At 40.9% G+C, this 27,427-nt stretch overlaps 1 protein-coding gene across 6 annotated transcripts in view; it reads right to left on the minus strand.

The window, feature by feature from the left end:
• The window catches only part of BLNK (B cell linker), a 145,706-nt gene that overhangs the window by 24,096 nt on the left and 94,183 nt on the right, over nt 1-27,427 (minus strand). For 4 of the 6 annotated variants that reach the window (XM_034776415.1, XM_034776414.1, XM_034776417.1 and 1 more), the window contains 8 exons: nt 18,505-18,570; nt 12,604-12,660; nt 10,335-10,384; nt 9,079-9,119; nt 7,455-7,611; nt 5,666-5,817; nt 5,056-5,134; nt 2,639-2,728 (listed from right to left, as the gene is read on the minus strand). In XM_034776415.1, the coding sequence (XP_034632306.1) occupies nt 2,639-2,728; nt 5,056-5,134; nt 5,666-5,817; nt 7,455-7,611; nt 9,079-9,119; nt 10,335-10,384; nt 12,604-12,660; nt 18,505-18,570 (692 nt within the window). The remainder of the gene's footprint in view (nt 1-2,638; nt 2,729-5,055; nt 5,135-5,665; nt 5,818-7,454; nt 7,612-9,078; nt 9,120-10,334; nt 10,385-12,603; nt 12,661-18,504; nt 18,571-27,427) is intronic. The other 2 variants (XM_034776416.1, XM_034776419.1) reach the window with 1 other exon arrangement.

The following is a 27,427-nucleotide window of genomic DNA, read 5'->3' on the forward strand; positions in this document are numbered from 1 at the left end:
GGGTTTTTCCTTGCTCACAAAAATCCCAACAGATTGTAAATCATGAATATTAAAAAACAAACATTAAAATAATTAATGCCATCATCTAAATCCAGCTTCACAGAGTGTAGTGACGCTAGGCTGTATTATATTTTAACTTTAGCAAAGTAAGAACTGTAATCTGGCAAGTGCTCTAATACCCACTAGAGGGAGCTGTTTTATCTGTTTAAAATCCACCAAGAAAATTGTTGCTTAGAAACTGTGATCACAACACTGAAAAAGGTGTTTAAAGATGTCTGCAAAGTTATGTGATAAAACTGCAAATCACAGAGAACTTTTGTAACTATGGCTTGGAAGTTAAACAAATTCCTAATGAAAATGAACATGCGTAATGCTTGGTAAGAATTGTGTAACTAGTTTGTAAAGAGCAACAGAGGGTCCTGTGGCACCTTTGAGACTAACAGTTAGTCTCAAACTGTTAGTCTCAAAGGTGCCACAGGACCCTCTGTTGCTTTTAACAGATTCAGACTAACACGGCTACCCCTTTGATAGTTTGTAAAGGTTGCATTCTGGGCAATTAATGCCATGACCAGAAAGCAATACAGCATAGAATTGGCACTACTCAGCTAAAGAGGATTAAACACATGTTTGCAATTACAGAAGAAAATATCCCACCCTTTTATTTGCTTTTGCCTTTATTTTCTCTTTCCAAATAAACTTCTTTTTACAGTACATGACAACAAGAGAAGCATATGCAAAGCGATCAGAATCCACATAATCTCAGTAAGATTGAGTCTTGATTCAGTATTTTAAAAACTCATCTTGGTATCCTATGCTGAAATGAGATAATTGATCAATGATTTATTGGTTCCGGTAAGTGTTTTTAGCTTATGTTGATCCATTTGGAGTCTGACTTTTACTAAAGCAAAATAATAAAAAGCAGAAATGAATTCAAGACAAGTAGCTCATTCCAGTTTTATTCATTCTTAAAACAGATTTATAGTGCAGGGATCTATTTCAAACACAACATAGGCAAAATGGCTGTTATAAACTAGAAATACCTGAAGGGGAACTTGCTTTTATTTTACAGACATGTGTGATAGGTTTATGTTTTGAACACATCAAGTGTAACTTAATATCTTGCAATAGAAGAGATGAGCAGATGGATCTTTGAAATAAAACACCCAGTAAATTGCTTTGGGCTAATGCTAGTTTTTAATAGAACTTGGAGAATACAGAAAAACGTTTATAGAATAGTACTTTTATTTGTAGCAATGAGACAGTCACAAGAGGGTTAGGTCAGAATTGTCAGGTTCAGTGTGGAGAGAGAGGGAGGCAGCAGGGGAGATGGAGAGGGGGAGTGAGAGAGAGAGTGTGTGTGTGTTTATACAAGTAACCTGAAGTTCTTCAAGTCCCTTGCATAATGACAGGTTTCAGAGTAACAGCATCCGAAGAAGTGGGCTGTAGTCCACGAAAGCTTATGCTCTAATAAATTTGTTAGTCTCTAAGGTGCCACAAGTACTCCTGTTCTTCAAGTCCCTTGCCAGCTTTGTGATCTATCCTCACTACATAATTACCTTGCTGTCAAAAGAGCTGTTTCTCCCTAAATGTGCTCATTATCTCTTGTGATAGGTCTCCTTTCTTTTCATCATCAAGTCCTATTCAGCATTCTCTTCCTGATCAAGTGTTGTGCTAACTCACCATCAAGTGGGTTATTGGGCAACCTCTTCAACAGCTCTGGAGCAACATGGCCCAGCAAGCCCTACATTGGGATGAGTTGATCTCCTTGCTTTAAACTTAAAAACAAACAAAAAAACCATCCGTGCAAACACTCTGGAATTTATGCACCAGAATGCCCCCTAGTATTGGAAAACCTCCAAGTATATAGATGGGTGGTGCTTGTGGGAATGCAGGGAAGGATCTTGAATGCTCCAGAATTTCCTTTTAAATTACGAAGCAACAAGATCAGTGGGAATACTCAGTTAGGAAGGATTGCTGGCTCTCATTCCAGCTAAGCAGAATGCTATCTATGGGTATGTCTACACTGCCCATGTTACAACACGGCCAGGGCAGCGTTGTGATGTGGGCAGTGTAGTCATGCTTTATCGTCGGGGAAGAGCTCTCCCGGAAATTAAAAAATAACCACCCCGAATGAGCGGTGGTAGCTTTATCGCCGGAAGCATGGCTGGCTATACTGGTGCTTTTCGGTGCTAAAACTTTTGTCGCTCGGGGAGGGGTGTTTTTTCACACCCCTCAATGACTAAAGTTTTAGCGCTGAAAGTGGCAGTGTAGACACAGCCTATCTGTTCACTGAAGATGAAAGTGAGGCATGAGGATGAACCTGCGGTGCATGGGCCACACTCCAAAGAATACCTGCCACTGGAGGGAATAGCCGGCTTTCAGACTTCCTACTTTTATAGACAGGGAGCAAGATTATCCACCTGCCCCCCCACCAAGTGCCATTGGAGGAAATAAATGGCAAATAGTTGGCTGTTTCCAGGGATGAGCAAAGGTCTGAGCTGGTTCAGCCATCCCTAATTATGTGCAACATATTAATACCTTTTCCATTCAGAAATCATACTATTGCATTTCCAAACCTCTTTGTCAAAACAGGGTGTCTGCAAGATGATCCTCTTACACCAATATAAACTTTGCATACCTTGCACGAAAGGAGACGCAGGAGCAGGAGAGGACTTGGCAGAGCTAGGAAGAACTGGCTTTGTTGGCTTGACAGATCTGTTTATAGGAGCTTAAAACAAAAAAGGAGACAAACATACCAATGTCACGTCTATGAAATGAGAACAAATACAAAGAAGGTCTGAGGGCTAGTCAAGAGACCTTGAGAAATTCATTTGTGGCAGAAAAAGAGCCTCTGACTCATGTGAGTAACCTTATTCTCAGTGCTTCCACCTTGCCATAAATATCCAAGCTTGTCAACCATGTGAAAGTGCAGAGTTACATACTGTTCAATTGACTTTTCACTTTAGCACTGTAAGTTTAATTCCCAGCTAAGTAAATCCCAGGTGCAACTGAAGTAAAAAATGAAGCCCCACATCTCTTTGTTAAAATCTGCCTGGACACCCCAGCATATGGAGAATTTTAATGAAGCAGTACTCTTGGATGAGAGGAGAGGCATGGCAAACCAAGCCAGGATTCTCAGTTGTAGGAGTGTAGGACTGTGAAAGGTCAGGAAAAGAGAGGTTGGAGCCAAACATGGCAGTTGGGAAAGACAACCCTAACTTTTGCCTTGGGACTGTCCTAGCTACGGGACCCTCACTGCCCCTCACTTGACTGCAGTCTCTTTAGAACTTTCCCCTCTTCTTTATGAACTAGGGCTGTTGATTAATCACAGTTAATTAATGCAATTAATTCAAAAAAATTAATTGGAATAAAAAAAAATTAATCGTGATTAATCAGTTTTAATCGCACTGTTAAGAGAATACCAATTGAAATGTATTAAATATTTTTGGATGTTTTTCTAAATTTTCAAATATATCAATTTCAATTACAACACAGAATACAAAGTATACAGTGATCACTTTATATTATTATTTTTTATTACAAATATTTGCACTGTAAAAATGATAAACAAAAGAAATAGTATTTTTCAATTCACCTCATACAAGTACTGTAGTGCAATCTCTTTATTATGAAAGTACAACTTACAAATGTAGATTTTTGTTGCATAACTGCACTCAAAACCAAAAAAATGTAAAACTTTAGAGCCTACAAGTCCACTCAGTCCTACTTCTTGTTCAGCTAATTGCTAAGAGAAACAAGTTTGTTTACATTTATGAGAGATAATGCTGCCCGCTTCTTAATTAAAAGGGAGAACAGGCATTCACATGGCATTTTTGTAGCCAGCATTGCAAGATATTTACGTGCCAGAGATGCTAAACATTCATATACCTCTTCATGCTTTGGCCACCATTCCAGAGAACATGATTCCATGCTGATGACACTCGTTAAAAAAATAATGCATTAATTACATTTGTGACTGAACTCCTTGAGGCAGAATTGTATGTCTTCTGCTCTGTTTTACCCGCCTTCTGCCATATATTTCATGTTATAGCAGTCTCGGATGATGACCCAGCACGTTGTTCATTTTAAGAACACTTTCACTGTAGATTTGACAAAATTCAAAGAAGGTACCAATGTGAAATTTCTAAAGATAGCTACAGCACTCAACCCAAGGGTTAAGAATCTGAAGTGCCTTCCAAAATCTGAGAGGGATGAGGTGTGGAGCTTGCTTTCAGAAGTCTTAAAAGAGCAACACTGTGATGTGGAAACTATAGAACCTGAACCACCAAAAAAAAAAAAAAAAATCTTCTGCTGGTGGCATCTGACTCAGATGATGAAAATGATCATGTGATGGTCCTCACTGCTTTGGATCATTATCAAGCTTAACCCGTCATCAGCAGGGACACGTCCTCTGGAATGGTGGTTAAAGCATGAAGGGACATATGAATCTTTAGCGCATCTGGCACGTAAATATGTTGTGCTGCCAGCTACAACTATGCCATGCAAACGCCTGTTCTCACTTTCAGGTGACATTGTAAACAAGAAGTGGGCAGCGTTATCTCCTGCAAATGTAAACAAACTTGTTTGTCTTAGCAATTGTCTGAGCAAGAAGTAGGACTGAGTGGACTTGTAGGCTCTAAAGTTTTACATTTTTTTTGTTTTTGAGTGGAGTTATTTTTTGTACATAATTTTACATTTGTAAATTCAACGTTCATGATAGAGATTGCACTACAGTACTTGTAATGGGGGAATTGAAAAATACCATTTCTTCTGTTTCTTTTTTACAGTGTAAACATTTGTAATAAAAAATAAATATAAAGTGATCATTGTACACTTTGTATTCTGTGTTGTAATTGAAATCAATAGATTTGAAAATGTGGAAAACATCTTAAAACTTTTAAATAAATGGTATTCTATTATTAACAGTGCGATTAATCACAATTAATTTTTTTTAATAGCTTGACAGCCCTACTATGAACCCTAGCAACAGACATCCAGTGGCACTGTGTTTACCCTAGAGTAAAATTATCATGTGCTTAAAAAATTAAAACTCACGTTTTGTAGATTGTGAAGTACTGCCTTCCGTAGGTTCAATGTAGTTATCTTCATCATCTACAGGCACGATATAATCATCCTGAGAAAAATGCAGAGAAAAGTTACAAGCTAAGCATGCATTATGTCAAATACACCACACGGCACAAGCCTGTCTTGGCAGGGATGGACAAGATGCACTAATGCCAATGGTTGTCTCAGGCATCTAAACTCCCTCTGTGGCTGGATAAGGCTGGGCTTTTCCATGGACTTTCCCCCTTCACCAAACAGCTCCAATTGTGGCACAGCTGATCGATCACTTACTGTCTGAGTACTCTGCAGCCCTGCCCTGGTGTTCAATATTTCTGTTCCTTCCCCACCTGTCAGCAATCTGGCTCTGGTGAACAGGGAATGCTAAGTGGGCTGAATGGCTCCACAGATTTACGATGTGGGTAAATGTCCACTAGAAACTAGTGTGAGACTGCATTTATTTTTATGACCTACGTAATGATTTGAACCACAGCAGTCAGATGTGAAAGACTAGCATATAAAACAAGTGCAGCATATACTTCATGATACTTATGGGGCCATAATCCATCTGTACGGTAAAGACTTATGTATCTGTGAACATTACCTCATCCTCATGGAACTCTTTGGTCTTGGGTGGCACTTTTGGTTTCAGAGTGGCAGATGATGATGGCAGAGATGGCTTAGATGGTTTCTTCGGTTTAATTAAAGACTGACTTGGCCTGCTTGGCAGTGGCTCCTGGTGGGTAATGCGATTGTCTTTAAATGAGGGGGGAAATGAGAAGTTTAGTACATAATTACTCACTAACTGCAAACAGTTGTTTTAATATCTATGCAAACTGAGCATCTTTACTATGCCTATAGTATAAGTCATATAGAATGTTCTGTGACTGGAAGTGATGAGAATCTATTATGTTCTATAGTCCTTAAGTACTGTAGCATATAAGTTCCCATGCAGCAAGGTGGGTGAGACTGAAATAGATGATATGGCCAGCTTCTTTGGGGTACCACCAAAATACCTACAAGGAATTGGGTAATACAATTCCTCATTATTTGAAGTGTGCAAATAATGTGTTTATTACCTATCCAGCCACTTGTCTGGCACTGTAGTAGTTGAGTGCCTTATATATATCCAGTACCTGAGCCTCATATAATAAAACCGAAAGAGACGGGGGAAGAGGTGTGCAGGGAGGGGATGGTTATGTTGATATTCCTTTTCCCAATGTCCCAAATCTTGGTCCATCTGAAGTCAATATAAAAACTTCCATTGACTTCAATGGGAACAGTAGTTAGCTCAGAATATAATGTTGAAGGGAAGAGAAGGGTCTGTTTGTTGGAGCAATATAAGCAGAGTCATCTCCTTCCAGTTCTGTTTTTAAGGCTACGTGCTTCCTTCTCCCAATTGTTAAGGGCAGTATAGGCTTAGATCTTTGGGACTGTTATGCAGAGGCGCTGACTCTGTGGGTGGTCTGGAGCTGCAGCACTCATGGGGAAAAATTAGTGGGTGCTCTGCACCCACTGGCAGCCAAGCTCCCCTCCTCCCCTGCCCCATCTCCTCCTCTCCCTGAGTGCACCATGTCCCCACTCCTCTGCCTATCTCCCAGCGCTTCCTGCCTGGCCGCCGCTGCCAAACAGCATGATCTGGGAAGTGGGGGGAGGAGTGGGAACGTGGCACGTTCAGGGGAGGAGGCGGGGCCGGGATTTGGGGAAAGAGTTGGAATAGGGGCAGGGACGGGGTGGAGTTGCGGTGGGGACTTTGGGAAAGGGGTTGGAATGGGGGCAGGGCCTCATGGAAGGAGTGGGGTTGGGGCTGGGGCAGAGGGAAGGTCGAGCACCCAGGGGAAAGCGGGGAAGTCGGCACCTATGCTGTTATGGCCCCTGTTTTGCACTTGCTTGGCTAACAAGTTAGGGTATAAACAAGATAGAAAACAGGGGTCCTTTAATGTTTTGTCCTTCCGGCTTGACCTTAAATCAGCTAGGGAAGAACCAATTCCCAGATTAGGCTAACTGGGTGATTTCTGGGGCGTGCTCAGTGAAATTTCTCCCCAATGTTCCCATTCATATTGTTTTATTACTCGGTTTATAACTGCTCATCACAAAGCCTGTAGGCCTTCTACAAAATATACTAACAAAAACTTGGAAGACAGCGGCTATGCTGAGGGGGTGTCTCACCTGCCAACAAATCCATGAATCCTTCCAGTAGGCACCCTGATAATTGGGGTTGGGAACAAACAGCCCCCCCTCTTTTTGAGGCTAACTCCTGAGAAAAGGACGGGCTTTACACCACATTGACACCATCTGAAATTCTTTTCTTGTTTTTCAATTTGTTAATGGTGCCACTGGTATAAATAGCTGAGGGACTGACAGGCTTGCGTAACCAAAGATTTCATAGGTACCTGCGTATTCTCCCCTTGAAAATGAAAATGATGAAGGAATCTTCTTTTTCTCTTGCTCAGTTGGAGGGGGCTCATAACTGTCATCACAGTTCTCTTCACTCGGGACCACATACATCTCTGAATCAGAGTGGGCATCTGGATTTTCATAATCGCTGTCCTAGAAATACACAGCTTCCCATTTCTTACTTTGTAAAACATTTGTGGGTTCATTTGTGGAAGTAATACTCAAACATCCCACTAGTTGCATTATTTGCTAACCTACAAAAACACTTGCTTGTCGTGACAGTTATGAACATGGTCAACTTCATTAGTGTTGCTCTATTTCATCATAAAACATATTTAAAATATTTTTGCTCTGGAGAGAAAGGATTTAACGAAGTGCTAACACCCTGATTTTCAGTACCTCATGCCTTCCTCTCATCACCACTGGAACACCACAGACCTCTCACTTCCTATTTCTGCCTTCTCCCTTCTGTCGCCAGAGGCCCTCTGCTAAGCTGTGAGTGCATTCCCCCACATCTGTGAGTCAACAGCCTTATGCTTCTCCACAAGTCCACTATCATGGGAACCAGTTCCTTCCCAGTCTCAGCCTCAGCTGCTGATGTGACCTCTATCTGCCCCTTTCTGGTTTCTGGTCTTCAGAGAGAGGTCAGGAACTAGCACCAGGAGGAAACAGCTGGCTTTAGGGAAGCAAGTTGTAGAATAAAGAGTGTTCTTTGCCCTGTGGCAGGATGGGTCATGATTTGCTTCACTCTAAAGTCCTGAGGAGACCTTACCATCCTCTACCCTACCTGATGGGGCTTCGCCACTAAAGCCCAAGAAGATAGCCATTCACCAGGTGACAACTACCTGGGGATTAGCTAGTTTTCTATGGGCTAATGAATAATCTTCACATACTTTATGCAAGGAAAATCTGGGCATCTCAAACATAGAACAATTAGAGATTGTCCTGAGCTACAAAGTTTGGATCTGAACTTTCCTCAAATTTAGGCAAATTTAGGGGTGTTTAGACCAGGGATTCTGTAAAGGGTCCACCTCAAGTAGCATGGAATAAAGGAAAATGGATAAACATTAAATATATTTGAAATGTCAGAAAATGGAGACCAAATCTTATAACAGAGGACAGTGAATTTATATAGATTGTATGGTCTCTGGGGGCAGGAACTGTAGGTGAAATCCTGGACTTATTGAAATCAATGGGACTTTTGCCATTGTCTTCAATGGGGCAAGATTTCACCCTGTGTTTTTTCTAGTGTTTGGAAAATGCCTAACACGTTGTGGGTGCTACCACTGTCTAAATAAGTGATGCCAAGAATAAGTCACTAACCACAAATTTGACAACACTGATGAATAAGTGAAATCTAAAACTATCTGTAAATCTTCTAAATAAGAATAGGCCAATGTTGGGCCCAGGTATTTCTAAGCTGGGTACCTAAAAATCGAGGCACCTAAATCAGTGGCTACTTTTGAAAATTTTCAATCTCGTGAATATAGTAGGATTTTAATAGTGGAAATGTAGATTTGACTGAAAGTATCTGATTCAGAACTAAACTTTCATTATTATCTCATGTGTAGACCTAATTGAAAGAGTAACTGCTTTATGACCCCAGGAAAATATACTTACAAAATCATCAGACCATTGTTCATCTTCATCCTCTGCATGTTCTAAATCAAACATTTGAGTTATTTAATAGTGATCACAAACATTCATTTTAGCCCCTAATTGAATGACTCTATTGCATTCCTCTCTCTCTCTCTCTCTCACACACACACACACACACACACACACACAATTCCTGAAAGTTTGTGCCAAACACACTTGTTTTTGGCTGAATAGTGTTGGTAATTAGAATTCTGCTTCTGTTGCTTATTTGGTTTTAGAAATTAATTGGGCGTGCTCATGAAAGAGTCCCAGACTGATGTGCTGGACAACGCAGTCCTCTACTTATCCCCAGTCTGAATAGTAGCGATGCAAGCTTCCCCACACTGCCATGCCCGTGAATCCCTTTTTTAAAGGAAACAAAGACAGAGGAAGAGCTCATTCAGCCCTCTTGACAATTCAGTTCCAAACTGGATGCCAGTTAACTATGATAGTTTTAGGGATGTGGAAGCTTGTCCACTTGGAACTGGTGATAGAAGTCACTGAACGATTACTAGATTGAGAACTTCAAAACAAAGGTAAAACAAAATTGCAGGCAATGAAGGTGTAAAATAAGCAAATATAGCTCCGTTCACACACTTGAAGATAATGTTTGATGCCATCATTATATTAGCACCAACATCAGATTCCATTATTGTGGGAAGGAGACCTATTTGCCCATATTTCTTTCTTTACTTTCACTTCACAAGCATTATAAGCCCTGAACTGGGCTGGCACTCCATCCGGCATGGCTGGATATGGAGCCTTCTCCCCTTTGAAAATGGCCTAGAGATGGATCCCATAGAGTAGGTGAAGCTGCTTCTGAGAGTCAGCTAGCAGGGGCACTTGAAAATATGGAGAAATACCAATCTCATAGAGCTGGAAGGGACCTCAAAAGGTCATCAAGTCCAGCCCCCTGCCTTCTCTAGGCAGGACCAAGTACTGATTTTCACCTCAGATCTCTAAGTGGCCCACTCAAGGATTGAACTCACAACCCTAGGTTTAGTAGGCCAATGCTCAAACCACTGAACTGGCCATCAACTACTTCTTGCTATTTGTTCTTCCCATTGGGGTAGCTCTCCACAGTTTGCTGTCCATAGTTTTACCAGAGAGCATTGCATTATAAGTTATTGGTAATGGTTTAAGATTCACCTCACCTAGAAGATGAATGTGAGCAAATATGCAGTTGTAACAGTCTTAGAAAAAATATACAGTTTAAAGTTCCATTAAGCCATCCTTACCTGAAGCATAATCCCTTTGTGGTACACTTGGTGGGGGTTTATTTTTTAGCCTGTAAACAATAATTATTACATTTATGATCCAATAAGTAATAGTTGCAGGAAGGCAAGCATTAGCCAGACACATAAAAAAAGCTGATGACAAAAGATATCTGCAACTGAAGACACAGGTCATTGTCACAGATATTCAGCCAATTGCTGCAGGCAAATGCTCTGAAAAGAGAGTACTTTTTGGAAACAGCCAAGAATATAGAATGCAATCTGAGTTTTTTTTGTTAAGAACTTTTTTTTTTAAAGAAACAAACATATAGAGGAGCAGAAGCTACAGGCAGCATTATACATTATAGATATGTGCACATCTGTTTAAAGAAGTAAAGCTGATTGAGGTTCATAAAAATCCTAGTAAGAGGTTTATATGTAAGGTGATAAAAGAGTACAGTGCTCTCTGGTTCTAATTTACAACTTTAGATTTGCATGCTCTTTAAATTCCAATTCAGGCTTAAAAGTTTTCCCAGGCTGTCTCTCAGCCAGATTCTGATCTCACTTACAATGATACATATATAGCTCCTGCAGTCAATGGAGTTACTGATTTACATTGGTATCAGATCAGATCTGGGCTTTCAACCTTTGCATTTGTCACATGTATGAGGTACTGCATGTTTGGTACAATAATGGAAGTACTAACAGAAAGTCTCACACCAATTATTTTTCATAAGGGAATTCAATTTGAATAGCTTTGGTTCTGTAGTATTGAGTGAACCAAAAGATTATTTATAGAAAGATTGAAACATTCTTTATAGGCTTTTCTTCATTTGCAATTGTGCTATGCTTACCTAGAATTTAAAATCATGCAGGTTCCTGTTTGTTTAATTGTAAGCCCTGGGCGAGCACCCCCAGGAGCTTAGTGTAGTGATCTATTTATTATTCCATTAATGATCTGACATTACCTCATAAGAAGAGAGCACATTTCTGTGAAGTTATTCAAGTCAGATCCAATGCTGCATCTGGGCTATTACATGCTTGAGCGGAAGTATCTGAAGCTACTAATGTTTTGCTTTTTGTATTAATAGAAAACATCAATACCATTTGCATTAAAATGCCCTTTTATAATAATTCTTAATATATAATCCAACAATTTTCCTTAGCACTGATGAGACCACACCCTGGGTTTGAGCCAATGCCCAAGTCAATAGAGAGACTCCCATTGACTCCAATGGGCTTTCAATCAGGTCCCAAAAGAAGTGCTTCTTGTGATGTTGTTTGTTTGCGGAGCTGAGTGTATAATTCACCAGGAATAATGTCCACAGTGACTGTAACTTTTTCTTGTGCTCTTGAAGGTTTCTGAGCCATTGTGATTTCCTTCAATTTTTTCTCTCATTTTTTTTCCAGTTTTGTTTTTCTTAACAGTTTGCTGCAATAATTCAATATTCAATATTCAAGACTTGGGCATAATGCTTACTTGTGACTGTTCAGCTAAGACCCACAGCTAAATGTTGTTTCTGTTCCCTGATTGGGTAAGTGCATCTAACTGAATACCCAGATGTGCAAATTTTAAGATTTGGTTTCTGTGAATGATTTTTTCCAGAGTTCGTGCTAGTGAAACTATACTGCTCATATAGTTGTAAAAAGTGAACATACATGTATGCATTGTGCAGGCATGGCCAAAATAAATTCATTACCAAGCTCAAGAAAATATCCATGGAATATTTTTCACAGAGTTTGCCCAGCTCTCTTGATTAGTGGTGTCAGAAAAAAAGTATAGGTAGTTCTTCCTTGCTGAATGGTTACTAGTACCTGACAACATGAGTATAACTTATCCTGCAGGCAGTATGTTATTAAGCATTCTTAACAGCATATCTCATCCATATCTCATCCAGGTTAGCACAGGCATGTTAAAATGAAGAAACCAGGGCCACTGCCAGGGAAAATGGCCAGGTCTAGGTTTGATGGAGAAGGTGGCCCCAAATTCAGCAGGCTGCTCTGTGCTGGATTTGTGCTGAGGTGCACAAGGACATCAAAAAAAAAAGGAAAAGGGTGGAGAGGAAGCCAATAAGGACCCTTCTGAGGGAGAGGGATGTGTGGCCTGGCCCATATTGTAGGTGTTCAGACAATAAATTGGAAGGGCTCGCTTCAGTATTTTGACTGACACTATAAATCCTGGCTGTGGCCCTGGCAGAATATGTAAATATGTTACAACAAAAGCATGTGAAGCACAGAAGAGCTCTGTATCTGAGCCATCTATCATGCCTTGTGTGGTTCTGAAATAGCATACCGATCCCAAGTATTTTTCCCAGTTTTGCAAATTAAGGCCACTTGTTCATTTTGGAACCTAAATAGCAATAGAAAAGAAATTATGTTTCTGTCACAGAAATGAAACAATTTATGGCCACATCTGTATTTGTTAGTCTCTTCAAATATGTTAGTTATTCTAAAATTCAAACACAAACCCACAGAAAAGTTACTGAACTGTATTAATATTATTTAGTGAGTGTCAACACTGTGGAATCCTGGTCCCATTGATGTCAGTGGGAATTCTGACATTGACTGGACTGGGGCCATGATTTCACCCACTATTTTTGCAATATGCAAACATGAATGACATGGTCCCTGTTCCCAGGAGCTTACTGTCTAGTTACCATACATTTATAATACTTTACTTTTACACTTTAGGACTTCTTTTTGTAAGCAATGGCAATGGGCATCACACTGCTCCTGTTGAAGTTAACAGCAAAACTCCAAATGACTTCAGTAGAAGAGGATCAAGTCCTATCTAAGTGCATGTTGTTCAAGGGAGAGATTATAGTTGTTCTTTAGCATATCTTTTATCTACAAAATAGGCAATTACATCAGAAGTGATTCCAAAAGAAATCATAGTGGTAAACAATTTTACCCACTTTGAAAGTGCCCTAAATATACTCTGTTCCATATTTAAGTTACATTTGATAGACTTGTGAGTTAATCCTTCTGGAAAAGTCCCATAGACCTGAATAGGGATTTACAGAAATTACTCAACTCTGAAATATACAGGCTGAAATCCTGACCTCCCTGAAGTCAGTGGCAAAGCTCCCATTGACTTCAGTGGGGCCAGGTTTTCACCCATAAGTTTATTAGAGAATGACTTTTTCTTTTGTGGAGGTTTGTGAAACATCCTACAGAATTCCACAGCCAAGATAGAATTTTCAATTCTATAAGACTCATCCAAAAGAAAAATAAATCCAAACAGGTTTTTGAGAATGTATACAGCTGTTTAAAAAATAACATATCACATCTTTCTGCATCATTAGTTTCAATAAGTAATCAGCTGGTATTTGAGGCATTTCATTTAATATGAGACCAGCATTGCTTTAGTAGCTTTGCACACCATACACTAGATAGCAGCTAGCAGGCAGTTAAGTGAATGAATGACTTCAATTTTAAAAAGTACCATGGTCTGAATCTTCCTCTCTGCAATGTGCTGAGCACTCTGAGGCTGATGCAGCAATGCCCTTTGGCATGTCCTGAACTTTAAGCATAGGAATACTCCCACTGAAGTCAGAGGTACTACTCAGTTACTTGACGTTGAAGAGTGCTTTGCGGACAGGGTGTAGGTGTAAGTGCTTTGCAGACATGGTGTTTAATGAACTGCAGGACTGAACCCTGAGCCTTGTCCTAACATTGTGTTCCTAGAATACTTGTTTTTAGAATTCCACCACTTGTGCTAGAGACTGGCACTTGCTCCACTCTACCCAGCATTTCAGCCCATCTCTCCCAGCTTTTAAGAAATAGCTGAAAAAATTTTGTTTTCAAAAATGTTCTTTAATTTTACTGTTGTTGGCCCTTACTATTGATGTGTCCTTTTCTTCTGGTCCATTTTTGTTTACAGGGTGATTTTTTTTATAATATTGCTTTCTTTAGTTGATGTTATGTTTTTACTGTATTTATTGTTGTGCAGTGCCCTGGGTGCACTACATAATTACAACTATTATTAACAAATAAATTCATTGAACCTGTCAAAACTTTGTCAAAACTCTGAACTAGTGCTGTTAAACTGATTGAATACAAACTGAACCCAAACGGAATCTCATGATAGAGTGGAATGTTTCGTTGCTGCTTTGGAAGTGTCTGGTGATAAAGAAACTCTTTAAAATATTTATGAAGCTGCCCATGAGTGTTATTAATGTTCTTAGTATGGTTTTACATATTTTCTTTGCACAAAACAGTGGTACTGTAAAGTTTATGGCTACATGATATAATACTTTTGACTTTAATGGATTGTCCCATTTATTAACAAAAGGTCTTGAGCCTCAATAATAAGAAATCTGAAACACATTACATTGGTACATAAAGGGAAACACAAGTTTCCTATTGGTTCAGCTAAAATACATGTATGATTATACTGTTTCTGTTTTGTTACCTCTTTCTCCAAGTACTTCAATTTGTTTTCCTGACTAGTTTGCAATATTATATACTCAGTGCATAGTGTGTAAAATACCACAGTTCCAGCTGCCATCTGCAGGATTGTATGAAAACAGGGGGCACAGTAAGTGCTACAGATTTATGGAGCAGGAGAGATCTGAAGTTTGTGAGTGTTTTGCTTGTGTAAGGCATGCAGGATCTCAGGTGTTGTGTCATCTCAGTAGCTGACTATGTGGGCACAAACGTCATCTCAAGGAATGGACAGATTCTGGTTATTGGCAGCCTCTTTATTTCACTTTCTGCTGCTGGCTTTGTCAATGAAGTGTCACCGATGTCCCCAGGAAATTTTGGAAAATCTTTTTTTATATAGAGACAGTTCATCAGATATTTCATCTAAGGCTTGATCTGCAATGTGCTGAGTGTCCTGAGCTCCCTGCCTCAGCAAGCTACTTAAGCATGTGCAAATCTTTAAGGGTGAAATCTTGACTCTGTTGAAGTCAATGGGAGTTTTGCTATTGAATCCCATGGGGCCAGGATTTACCCAATAGTACACAACTAGTCCCTTGCTGAATCAGGGCCAATTGAATACAATTGGAAGTTGATGGCACTCAGAACCCTGTGGCATAAAGCCCATAACTTCTGTTTTTTATTTCCCTGTTTTGCAATATGAGGGACATGGACATGGAAACAGGCTTTCTGTTGCCTAAAAATCCTACTGTAGCCATTACTTGTTCTATAATTGAGTTTATAATCCTCTCTGAAATCATGATCTCCACAGGACCTAAGGCTCCAAGCCTATAACCAGTTATGCACATGATTAAAGGTAAACATGGGCATGTTAGCAAGATACGGGGCCAAATTTTTGGTTTCACAGATAGGAAGGTTGTGACCTAGGTTGGGGAATAAACAAGAAGAGCAGATGAGCTTTTAAGAAACAAAGAGTCTGGTCCCCGATTCTCTTCTCTGTAGTTATTTATATTCATACAACTCTTCTCTGTAGTTATTTATATTCATACAACAGTCAAAAGGACGTACAAACACACACACAAGGAACAATCAAATATATTCTGATTTCCTCTCAACAAATAATTTTAAGTAGCCTAGAATGTGAGCTCTCTGAGGCTGGAACTGTTCAATTGTTTACTTATCTATAAAGCACCTATCCCAATGGGACCCCAATTGTGACTGGGGTCAGTAGACACTGTTTTAATACAAATTAATAATAAACAGAATGTATTCCAGGAGCGCTTAATCAGTCTTTAAGGCTTGCAATATAAATGTTCTATGAATAATATATAGGATGAATTCAGACCTGGCGTAAGCACGTGCACTTATACTGACATCAGTGAAGTTGGATCCCACTTAGACTTGACCTGCATTTGAGCCAACATATTTTGCATTTCTCATTGTAAAGACAGATGTCCGCGGAAAACATATGCTATAGAAAACAAATTCAGTTTTTGTCCTATCATGTATCCATATCTTTGAAACCTTGTCTTTCCACGAAATCTTGACATTTCTAGAAGCTATAAAGTAGCTGAGATGGTCTTGTGTCACCTTTATGCAGAGAAAGCAGCCACAGTCCACAAAAAGAATCATAGGGTTGGAAGGAACTGCAAGGATATAGTCTAAAAACATAATGAGACATTAACTCTTTTCCACCAGGTTCTGTCTCTGAACCTTGGAATCTTCTATTCCTACTATTATTACAACTCCTGCAATTTTATTATCTAATGATATTTGGTGTTTTTCTTGAGGCCCTAGCTCCACGCGAATATGAGAATCTCAGCTTTAAAAAAACCCAAAACGTTTCTAGCCCTGAGGGTTTCGGAGAAAAGCATGAAAATGCGACCCCAGTGCACCTCAAAGGCAAATAAGAAAGCAATTTTAAAATATATTATTTTAAACCAATCACATGATTGTTGGAAGCTAGACTTGTGATTTTGAATACTTGTTTCTGGCAATACTTCCCTACTCCCTGAGGAAGCTGCTTATTTCATAGTTTCCTGGTTACTACTGAGCTCTATGCTGGGTTCACCATTTAATAGAATCCTTCTCCAGCCTGCTCTTTTGGTAACTGGTTCTTTAAATCTGGGAGCATTGAGCAGCTGCAGCCCAAGAATGGCCATTTTGTATCTGACTGATGCAGGCTGCACGTCCCACCCTTTCTGTATGTAAGTACATTTAGATTCTTTTATTTCCCCCTTCTTCTTAAAGAAGGGGCACATCCTCAAAGCTATACATCTCCAGGTGAAAGCAACCATGGTAAAATGATTTGTCTCTGTAAATTATAACTCTGAGATACTTCTCTCATTTTTGTTATGTGCTTTCATCTTTGAGACATTTGCTGCTGATGCACTGTGATGTTATTAAGTCTAACTGCTCTAAAGCTGTTACTGTGATATTATTCTTTATAAAAGCTCGGGTATTGATTCTACTACATGAGGGCAGCCTCCTCATTATATCAAGGCCCAGAGCTCTGCAGTTTGTACATACACCATGTTAAAACCCCCTGCAAAGGCAAAGTATGTTTGAGTTACTGAAGGCTCTACCAAACTGACAAAAGAAGTGCCAGTCAAAGGTAAGACTGATGTTTAGCCCTTCACTTGTGTTGTTGTGCCCACGTGTAGGCAATGAATAGGTATAGATCCTATGTAACATCGGAATATGAGATTTTCTGCAAACTGCAGCAATACTTAATTACAACAGGGTGAATGAAGGAAAAAGTGTAATGGTTAGCTTTGAATTTCCCTGCTTCATTCTCATGTGTATCACCAGGTCACAGTGAGGGAGAGCTCCATCACACAACTGAGTCTATTTCCCCCACAAAGAGAAGACACTCCCTACTTAGCAGATACTAAAATAATACTTTCCAATCTCGAATTTATCCATCGTGGTTGCTGTTACTTAAGCACAGTGTTCTGTGTGCTTCTATGTTTCCATTGGGTATGAGAGCTGCATCGATTGACTATAATGAGTTATTCTGTGTGGTGTTGTCCTATCATTGCAAATGCTTCCTGAAAACCTGGTAAATAACATTTTTTTAAAGTTCATTAATATATCTTGTGTGCATCTTTCTTACACCTATAGTAAATGATCCATGGATTACAATGAGACTATCACATACATATGAAAGATATGTTGTATTAAAAATTAGTGTGCAAGCTTAATAGTTATTGTGCTAAAAGATGAGTCTGACTTTGGAAATAAAGGATGTCTTATTCATATAATCACGCATGAAGAAACACCAGGCTTTATCTACATGTATATTGTGATTATTTAATTATAATAATTCTGCAATTTACTGCTGGACTAAGAATATTAGGTTAGGGTTTTAGTGTTATGGGTTTCTTTTAAAACTTCTTATTATGTATGGTATGTTCAGGATTGAGTTTTGAATATTATGGCTGATTAGTTGCATGAAGGTAGGAGTTCAAATGAAAATTAAATAGTAGGGGGTAGCCTGAACATAGGCCTAAAGAGAAAGGGGACACACAAACATGCCTGGGAGAATCAACCTCAATGAATACATTATATGTAGATATTGTTTAAACTGATCCATCAGCAGCTTACACTCTAGAATAATTTTGGGCCTGATTCTGCAGCCGCTTCCATTGATATTAATGACAATCCTGCATGTGGAACAGCTCTGGAATAAAGCTGTTATTAGTATATGTCTATCCAGACACACACACTCCTACCCTCAAAGTGGTAATACAACTTGCTAGATATTCTGAGCTTTAAACAAGGTACAATTATATCAACATCTATAACTTACTTTTTGAATTTGCTCATTATTCCAGTTTCATTTTTCTTGATATCATGTACCATCTTTTGAAGCTGCCTGTAAGATATTGGACAAACATCATGAAAATCATATAGTGTGGCTGATAAGGCTATTTTTTTTAAAGTATTACAATTATTTTCCTTTCAGTGTAATTGACACATCAAAAAGAGTTTGTTCACTATTAAGTATTTCACTTGCTACAATCACTTGTACATATGCAATATTTTTCCACCTCTCAACAGAACCCTTTGGCAAGCTCTGCATTTGGGGAAAGAAAGATTATCTTTCTAGAGCAGAGGTGGTCAATCTACGGCCCATAGGCCACATCCGGCCCGCGGGACCATCCTGCCCGGTCCCCGAGCTCCTGGCCCAGGAGGCTACCCCCGGCCGCTCCCCTGCTGTTCCCCCTCCCCCGCAGCCTCAGCTTGCTCGCTCCGCCACCTGTGCAATGCTCTGGGTGGCACAGCTGCAGAGCCTGGCCTGACCTGGTGCTCCAGGCAGCGCAGTAAGGGGGCAGGGAGCGGGGGGGGGGAGAGGGGTTGGATAGAGGGCAGGGGAGTTCGGGGTGGTGGTCAGGAGGCAGAGGTGTGGATAGGGGTCGGGGTGGTCAGGGGAAGAACAGGGGGTTGAATGGGGGCAGGGGTCCTGGGGGGAGCAGTCAGGAAGGAGGGGGGGGTTGGATGGTGCAGCAGGGGGCAGTCAGGAATAGGGGTTCTGAGGGCAGTCAGGGGACAGGGAGAAGATGTGGTTGGATGGGGCAGTGGAGGTCCGGGGGTGGTCAGGGGACAGGGAGCGGGTGTGTGTGGATGGAGCAGGGGTCCCAGAGGGGCCATCGGGGAACAGGGGGGGTTAGATGGGGCAGGAGTCCCAGGGGGGCAGATAGGAGGTGGGGCCGGGCCACGACCTCCTCCCCTAACCAGCCCTCCATACAATTTATGAAACCCAATGTGGCCCTCAGGCCAAAAAGTTTTCCCACCCCTGTTCTAGAGCCCAAAGATTGGTGAAGTTTAAACAGCATTCTAAGTCCAAGCAAATGGCTGAAGCAGCAAAGCAATCAAGATGCATCACTGCCTAGATTAAAGTGAAAAACTTGAATCTGTTATACAATATTTTCAGAAAATGGATTGACAGTTTTCTATACGTGTGGTGGGAATGCTCTCTGGTTTCTAATCTATATGAATCATTTAGATCAGTGCTTCTCAATCTCCTCCATACCACGCTCCCCATGTTACAACAGAAAAACAATTTTTTTGTAACCCTGCCTCCTATCTCATCTAACAGTTGCCTTGTGTAGTCATGACTAGAGCTGGGCAAATAATTGATTTTTTTTCTGTTTGCAAGCAGTCTCTCCTCCCCACCCCATTATTTTTATGTGACCCAAATTGAATCAGAAAATTCCTGACAAATGTAGGCAAATCAAAAAAGTCCAATTCAGGTTAAAAAAAATTGTTCAACCTCAGAACATTTTGTTTCTGAGCATTTTGAAAGGGCTAGAATCATAAAATGGGTGGAGGAGTAGGTGGGGGTCCCCCTTATTTAGCCCAGTGGTTAGGGCACTCATTCAGGATGTGGGACACCCAGTTTCAATCCCCCACCCCGTCTGATATGGAGCAATTGGGTCTTCCACCTCCAAACAGAGTACCCTAACCACAGGGCTAGAGAGTATTCTAAGCCAGGTCTCTCTTCTTTTAATAATAATAATAATTAATAATATATGGAGATATACCTATCTCATAGAACTGGAAGGGACCTTGAAAGGTCATCGAGTCCAGCCCCCTGCCTTTGAAGCTGTTCCATTTTGTATAAAATACTTGAATAGTCTTTGGAGCAGGGACTTTAACTGGGTGACCCCCACCCAGAAGAGTGCAATAACCACCAGGCTACAGAGCCATTTTCACTCTTTCTCTCTCTCTCTCTGCTGCTCTGTCAGGCAGAGGGGGAATCTGGACCTGAATCCCCCACATGCTGGTTGAATGTCCAAATACTAGCTAAAAGATATAAATCGGGACCACCATCCCCTCTTTTTCCTCCAGCTATTTTGTGAATGGTGCCAAAGTCAAGAAAAAAAATTGCCAAAGCTATTTGTGAAATTCATGTCAAATGTTTCAGCTTGACCAAAACTGCATTTTTTGAGAATAAAAGATTTGTTCAAAAATCTTCACCCTACTCTAGTCATGACTGTTAGGCTGAGAGCCTATGATCTAGACTATGGTTACATGATCTGATATTTAGGGCTAAAGCCAATTTATCTGAATGTCAGTTAGTGCCATTGGCTTCAGGAGGAATACTCCTGTGAGTAAGGTAATTTGAGTATCACTTAAATGAAATAAAGCTGAGTTCTTAACAAAAAAAAAAGAAAAAAAAAATTGATTTAGGTACCCCAGGTGACTCCAATGACACAAAGTAACCTCTTTGTAAACATACTCATTTTATAAGGAAAAATGAGTTAAAATTTTAATACGGAGAGCACAGCCTAATACAAACTTCTACAGAGAGATCATTTTATTTAGTTTTCTTTGTTTTCTCCTCAGGATACTCTAAGAGAAAAATTGAACTATACTAGATGAAATCTTCACATCAAATCATGACTAACAGGAAGAATAAATGTGATTTTAAAAAATGGTCTTTTTGAAAGCCTGCCTACAATCATTAGAAGTTATCTCATTCTATATTTTATTTTCACTTTGTTATATTTCCAAAGGAGGAGAAGTCCATTAGGAAGTTGTTGGAGGGTTTGCCTACATAGACCAGTAAAATCCTCAAGCTACTGTATGTTTTTAGAATCTTAATAATCTGAAAGTCTTAATGCACAGAAGTATTGAAGGGGCAGAGTGATAGGTGAGACTTGCCAAAACAAAACGTAACTTCCAGCTTCACTATCCTCAGTAATTTTGGGTGTCTCTTTAAACTAATTAAAATGATTTTCAAAGGAAATTGGAATTATTTGAGAATCAATAAAACCAAATTGGAAAATAATGTAATTTGCCTAGCAGGTGTATAATTATGTATGTATGGGCCTGAAATCAATAGCTCAGGCCCTGAGTTTATGTGTGTAATTAGCATGTGCATTGTGTAGTGGTTAGAGCACAGGACTTAGGTTTATTGAGTTTTCTATCAAGCTCTGCCACTGATTAGAAGTGACTCTCAAATGAGTGACAGCCAATTTTTCTGTGCTTTCATTTCCTTATCTGTGAAACGAGAATACTCCTACTTATGGTACTTGTTTAACAGGAATGTTCAGAGGCTTAATTGAATAATATTGTTTAAACACTTTGGGATTTTTGGGTGGAAAGCACTATAAAAGAGCAAGTTTTATTTGTATATTAAGGCTCTCTTGATAACTAAACAGAGACCCTAAACTTCTTTCCACTGAAGACAATAGGAACTGTTAGCTAAATTTCCAAAGTGCTGAACACCTATGTGTTTAGGTACTTTAAATATGGCTTTAGGTGGCTAATATAGGCATACGTTCCACCATGCGTCTGAGACAGGATAGTGGTTTAGATGGACTTGAGGTCTGATCCAGCATGGCAATTCCTATGTTCCTAAATCTTAACCTTAATTTTTATTCTTACTTCTTTTTAGAACCTAATTCATACTGGCTTTTTAGGTTTTCATTTGAACAGAAAATCCGTGGAATAATCCTCCTGCCATCTAATCACATTTAAAACATAATAATATAAATGATAGGTGTTAAAACAGCAACCCAATATAGAAACTAGTAATGGGTGAACTTCAAAAGTTTGGATTCTTATCTGAATAAATCAGTTCATTTGGATTTACAAAAGTAGGCTCCACATCTCACAAGAACAGACTCTTTTGTGAGGCTTTGATAAATTCAGCTTCTGGTCAGGCTTGACACACCATAAATAGCCATTTTTGTAGAGTTTTGGCATTTCTGCTTCCAGTCCCAGCCTGAATCTGTCAGCCCAGATCCTCAAAGGTATTTAGGTGCCTCGTTCTCATTGAAATTAGTGGGAGTTAGACACCTAAATATCTTTGAGGAATCTGGGCTGATGGGTCTGTAAATGAAAAGTAATAGGGAATAAAAATAATCAGAAGAGAATTAAATGGCTTAGTTAGTGTGCAACATGTGCTTGTGTTCTCGCCAAACAGGCTTGCCAGCCCTTAATCAGAATTGCGGTTGGGCATCAGGTATTAAGGTTAGGGTTAGGTAGATCATGCACTTAGATCTAATAATAAGAATTTCTTCTACAAGCTGGGGTCTCATCAGTTGGAAGTGACAGAGGAGGAGAGTGACCTGGGTCTGTGGGTTGATCACAGGTCATCTATTAGCCACCACCAGGGTGAGGAGGCTGTGAAAAAGACATCCATGTATCACAGTTGCATCAGGCAAGGCATTTCCAGTAGAGACATAAGTATTAATGCCATTGTACAAGGCATTGGTAAAACCTCATTTGGAATACTGTGTACAATTCTGGTCACTCGTCTTCAAGAAAGATTAATTCAAACTGGAACAGGTGTTGAGAAGAACTACTAGATAGGATGATCAGGGGAATGGACGGCCTATCTTATGACATGAGACTGGAATAGCTATGCTTGTTTAGCCTAGCAAAAAGAAGGCTGAAAGGGGATATGGTTTCTTTCTATAAATACATCAGGGAGGGTGAAGAGTTATTTAAACTAAAGGACAATGTTGGTGCCCGAACAAATAAACTGGCCAGGAACAAATTCAGGCTGGAAATTAGAAGATTTCTAAGCATCAGAGGAATGAGGTTCTGAAACAGCTTCCCAATAGGAGGTGTGGGGGCAAACAACGTAATTAGTTTTAGGAAAGAGCTGGACAAACTTATGAGTGCAACTTGTGATGATAGGGGGTAAAGCTCAGCAGCCCTCGGTCTCACTTCTGGTTTATGTTTTATGTTCCTAAAAGCTCATGCTTGAGGGCTTCAGCTGGTCACCTGGTAGGGTCAGAAAGGGATTTTTTTTTTCTCCTGTCTCCCCCGTGTATTCCGATGTGATGTGAGCATGTGTGTATGTATTTGTGTGTTTTGTCTCCTTCTTTTGACATATCAGAGATGTCTATGACTGGAGATGGGAGACTGGACAGAGTGCTCTGAGGTGTCACTGAGCATTCTCTCTCTCAGGTGCTTGGTTGGCTGGTTCTTGCTCACATGCTTAGGGTCTAACTGATCACCATATGAGGGGTTGGGAAGGAATTCTCCTCCAAGTCAGGTTGGCAATGACCTTGGCTTTTTCTTGCCTTCCTCTGGATCATGTGGGAGCAGGTCACTTGCCAGGATTATTTGGGTATATCACACTTGATAATTTCCCTGCCATTGCTGGAGACCTCAGGCACTAGTGCACCTTGGTCCCTTCTATTCTTTACCAATGGCACACAACAGTCTAGTGTCCCCTGGGCTGTCATATTTTGGTCTAATTTCAGGTGCTGGGTTTGGTGCGCAGGTGCTTGGTGGTGTTGATGGCCTGTGATATACAGGAGGTCAGACTAAATGATCTGGTAGTCCCTTCGCAAACTTAAGCTATATGATTCTTGATGAACTCTGAATCCCTTTGTTCAGCTCTGATTGGAGCTATGTTATTTAGAACCAGGCTTACCAACAAACAAAAAAACAAAAAAAAGAGAGAAACAGTGGCAGGGCTTCTGTGCCTGTCAATGTAACTTTTTACATCTGGAAATGTTTGAGAGAATTATGTAGCTGATTTAGGATTCAATCAAAAGCCCACTGACTTCAGTGCACATTGGATCAGACTCTGGGACTATGGTGGTTCTTCATCTATGAGCTTCTTTTGTAAAGCGTTTGGATTTCTGCTTTCTGCCAAAAAGATGTTTTACATTCCACAAGCTGGGGGGGGGGGGTGAATACTCCTCAAAGATTCTTCACAGATTGATCCCTTTGTCTCCACTCCCCTTTTTGTACTTATTTCACAGTGCCTCATGTGCTTGGGGTAGCTACCCAATTAATCCATCCAAAGGATAGCCCAGATCACATGCCCTGGCATAGTGGCAGGATTGATTCTGTATTCCTTATAATCTTCCTGATAAATGGATATTCTTGAGCTTCTCCAGGGAGAACTATTGTGCCTCTTTAGATTGTAGGCATCTTGAAGGCAGAGGCTTTGTATCTCCACTGTATTCCACTCTGGTTCCATGGCCCGCTGAGGATATCAGTGGGTGGCTCCTCCATGGAGACATAAGCACATGTTTGTACTGGCATGGTTCACGAACTCCTCTGACACCAGTTCTTTCTGTGGTGAGAGGGAGTCTCTGGGGCACATCTAGGGTTACAGCTCCTCTTCCAGCTCCTTCAGAACCTTTTACTAAGATTCTGGCTGTGTAGGGATGCATAGCTCCCGAATCGCCAGCCCACGGGCGCGGCAAACTGCTCCCATGGCTACGAGGCAGGAGTGACCTTCAATCCAGCGTTTGTGTTTGGGAAACTTATTTGGCTGATTTGATTGTACCCTCGCAGCTGGTGTTCACGCGCTCAAGAGATGGGTTCGTTATCTTATGTGCATGTATACTGCCTGGCTTTTCTATGCGCAAGAATGTAACCACTAAGAAGAGTTGTAAACAAAGTAAGGAGAGAAATAAAAACCCCAGGAAAAGTTTTCCTGGGAGGCTTTTTGCAAGAGGTTTGTAAAGCTCTCTAGCTACCACAGACCTGGCGTTCTGTTTCCTTTCCTGCGTCGTCACCACATGGCTGCACGTCTCCCTGCATCCCCTAATTCATGCACACCCCACCCGTGGCCCCACAAAGTCGCAAAACTCCTTGTTAGCCTCCTCCTGGGGCTGGCCAAGAGCCCGTCCTTCACACCAGGACGAGGAAGCTGGATGGGTGGGGGGTCTTCTGTCAGTGGGGGGCCGAATTTCAGTCCCTTGTCTGATCACACCTCTGACAGAGTTCCTCTGGGCATTGTCCACTGATTCCTTAGACACTTTGAGGAGCAATGGGTGCTGTCGAGGGTTCTCTGCAAGGTGTTCCCCTCTGGATACCAACTTTTAACCTTCATTCCTGTCCCTGTTTTTTCATTTGTTGTCTTCAGAACTGACTTGCAGCCTGGGTCCAATGACTCCTTCCCCTCAGTGGAGGGGATGGACATCTAGCATTGGGCAGGCCTAGACCCGCTTGTCCCAGTACTTGAAAATAGTACACTTATAGGAAATAGGTGTAAGAATGATCATAGGAAGGGGGGCATTTTCCTTGAATGTTTGGGCAAGGACTATGTACACACAAAAAGGATTTTTGAAAACCAGTGTCTTTAATGTCCTACAACTTTTCCTGTATATTTGTTTCTAAAAGAAGTGATAAGTAACCCATTTTCTGTATCCTCAGTAGAGCAGGGTTGTTCTTTCGAAATGGTTGGTGAGAGGAAAACCAGGATGTATATGGCACAGATTGGAAATGCTGATGATTGCAAATGCAGTAGATCAAGAAAGAAGAACTTGTCTGTGCTCTGTAAGGCCTGGTCTACACTGGGGAGTGGGGATGGGGGCGAGCTAAGTCGGTCTAAGTTACGCAACTTCAGCTACAAAAACAGCATAGCTGAAGTTGACGTATTTAGAGCTACTTACCATGGTATCTTCACTGAGGTAGGTCAACTGCTGACAGTCCCCCGTCGACTCTGCCTACGCTTCTCGCTCCGGTGGAGTACCGGAGTTGACGGTAGAGCGCTTGGCAGTCGATTTATCGCGTCTTCACTAGATGCAATAAGTTGACCCCCACTGGATCGATTGCTCCAAGTGTAGACATGCCCTAAATGTCTGACTGTGCCTAAGGACTAGCTGGGCTGCCCCACAGATGGCTGAGCATGAGATGAGTGTATGTGAAATAGAAAGGAAATGATTTATCTTATGCTAGGGTGACCATACATCCTGTTTTGGCCGTAACAGTCCCTTTTTAAGCCCTATCCTGGCTGTCCTGATTTTTTTGGCAAAAATGGGGTGTGGAGGAACATGCGGGGTGTGTGTGTGTGTGTATGTGTGTGTGTGGGAAAGCGGTAACGCCAGCTCCGTGCAGGGGTGGAGGCAGGGCTCAGGCGAGCAGCGATGCCAGCCCCAGCCTCGCATGGGGGGGTGTGAGCAGCGATGCCAGCCCCAGCCTCGAAGGGGGGATGGGGTTGGGGGGGGAAGGGCTCAGGCAAGCAGCTTGGGCAAGCCCTGCAGGGGTATGGGCGGTGGGGCTCAGGCTAGCCCCACATGGTGTCCTATTTTTCCTTGGAGAAATATGGCCACCCTATCTTGTGCTCATCATAATTCTTTCATGTGACACGTTAGTTACTCAAAGAGCATGTTTAAAGATCAGCAAACAACTTTACAAAGTGTGTTTATATGCTTTCAACTAAGATTTTCAATTACACCAGGTTGAGAGAGAGAGAGAAAAGTCTATTTTATTTTCAGTGAGATCTATGTAATAAGGAGATTCTCTCTCCAGACACATGAAAGATTGATCCTGTATCTATCAATATTATATGTTTGTGAGGACATTATAACAATTATGCTTAGAGAGAGTGGGGCTTGGGTGAGTTTCTGAGCAGTTGTTCTTTAAGAAATCCTCTAGCTGTGTGCAGAGTTTTAGTAGTGTTGTAGGAGAATCCATACTCTGAGCAGAGATGAAGTCAGAATTGGGTGTGGTGCTAATAATATAAACAATTTTAAGCACAATGCCAACAGCAAAGACAGTGAGGGGAGTGGTGGCAATGAAACTAAACAAAGCTCTAGAAGTTGGAAATGAATTGCTGACCCAGGAAGTTGTATAGATGTCTTACAGGCATACAGCTTTCTGTCTATCGAGAGTATTGGGGGAATTCCAGGAATAAGGGATGCCTGCACCCTAGAACTTCTGCCATCTGCAGTTCTTGCTAAATTGTCTTTTGCACCTCAGGAAAGAGTTCCAGCCTTAAACTAGGCAAAAGGAGAAACACTCAACTA

The sequence above is a fragment of the Trachemys scripta genome, chromosome 7, assembly GCF_013100865.1.
Source record: "Trachemys scripta elegans isolate TJP31775 chromosome 7, CAS_Tse_1.0, whole genome shotgun sequence".
NCBI lineage: Eukaryota > Metazoa > Chordata > Testudines > Emydidae > Trachemys > Trachemys scripta.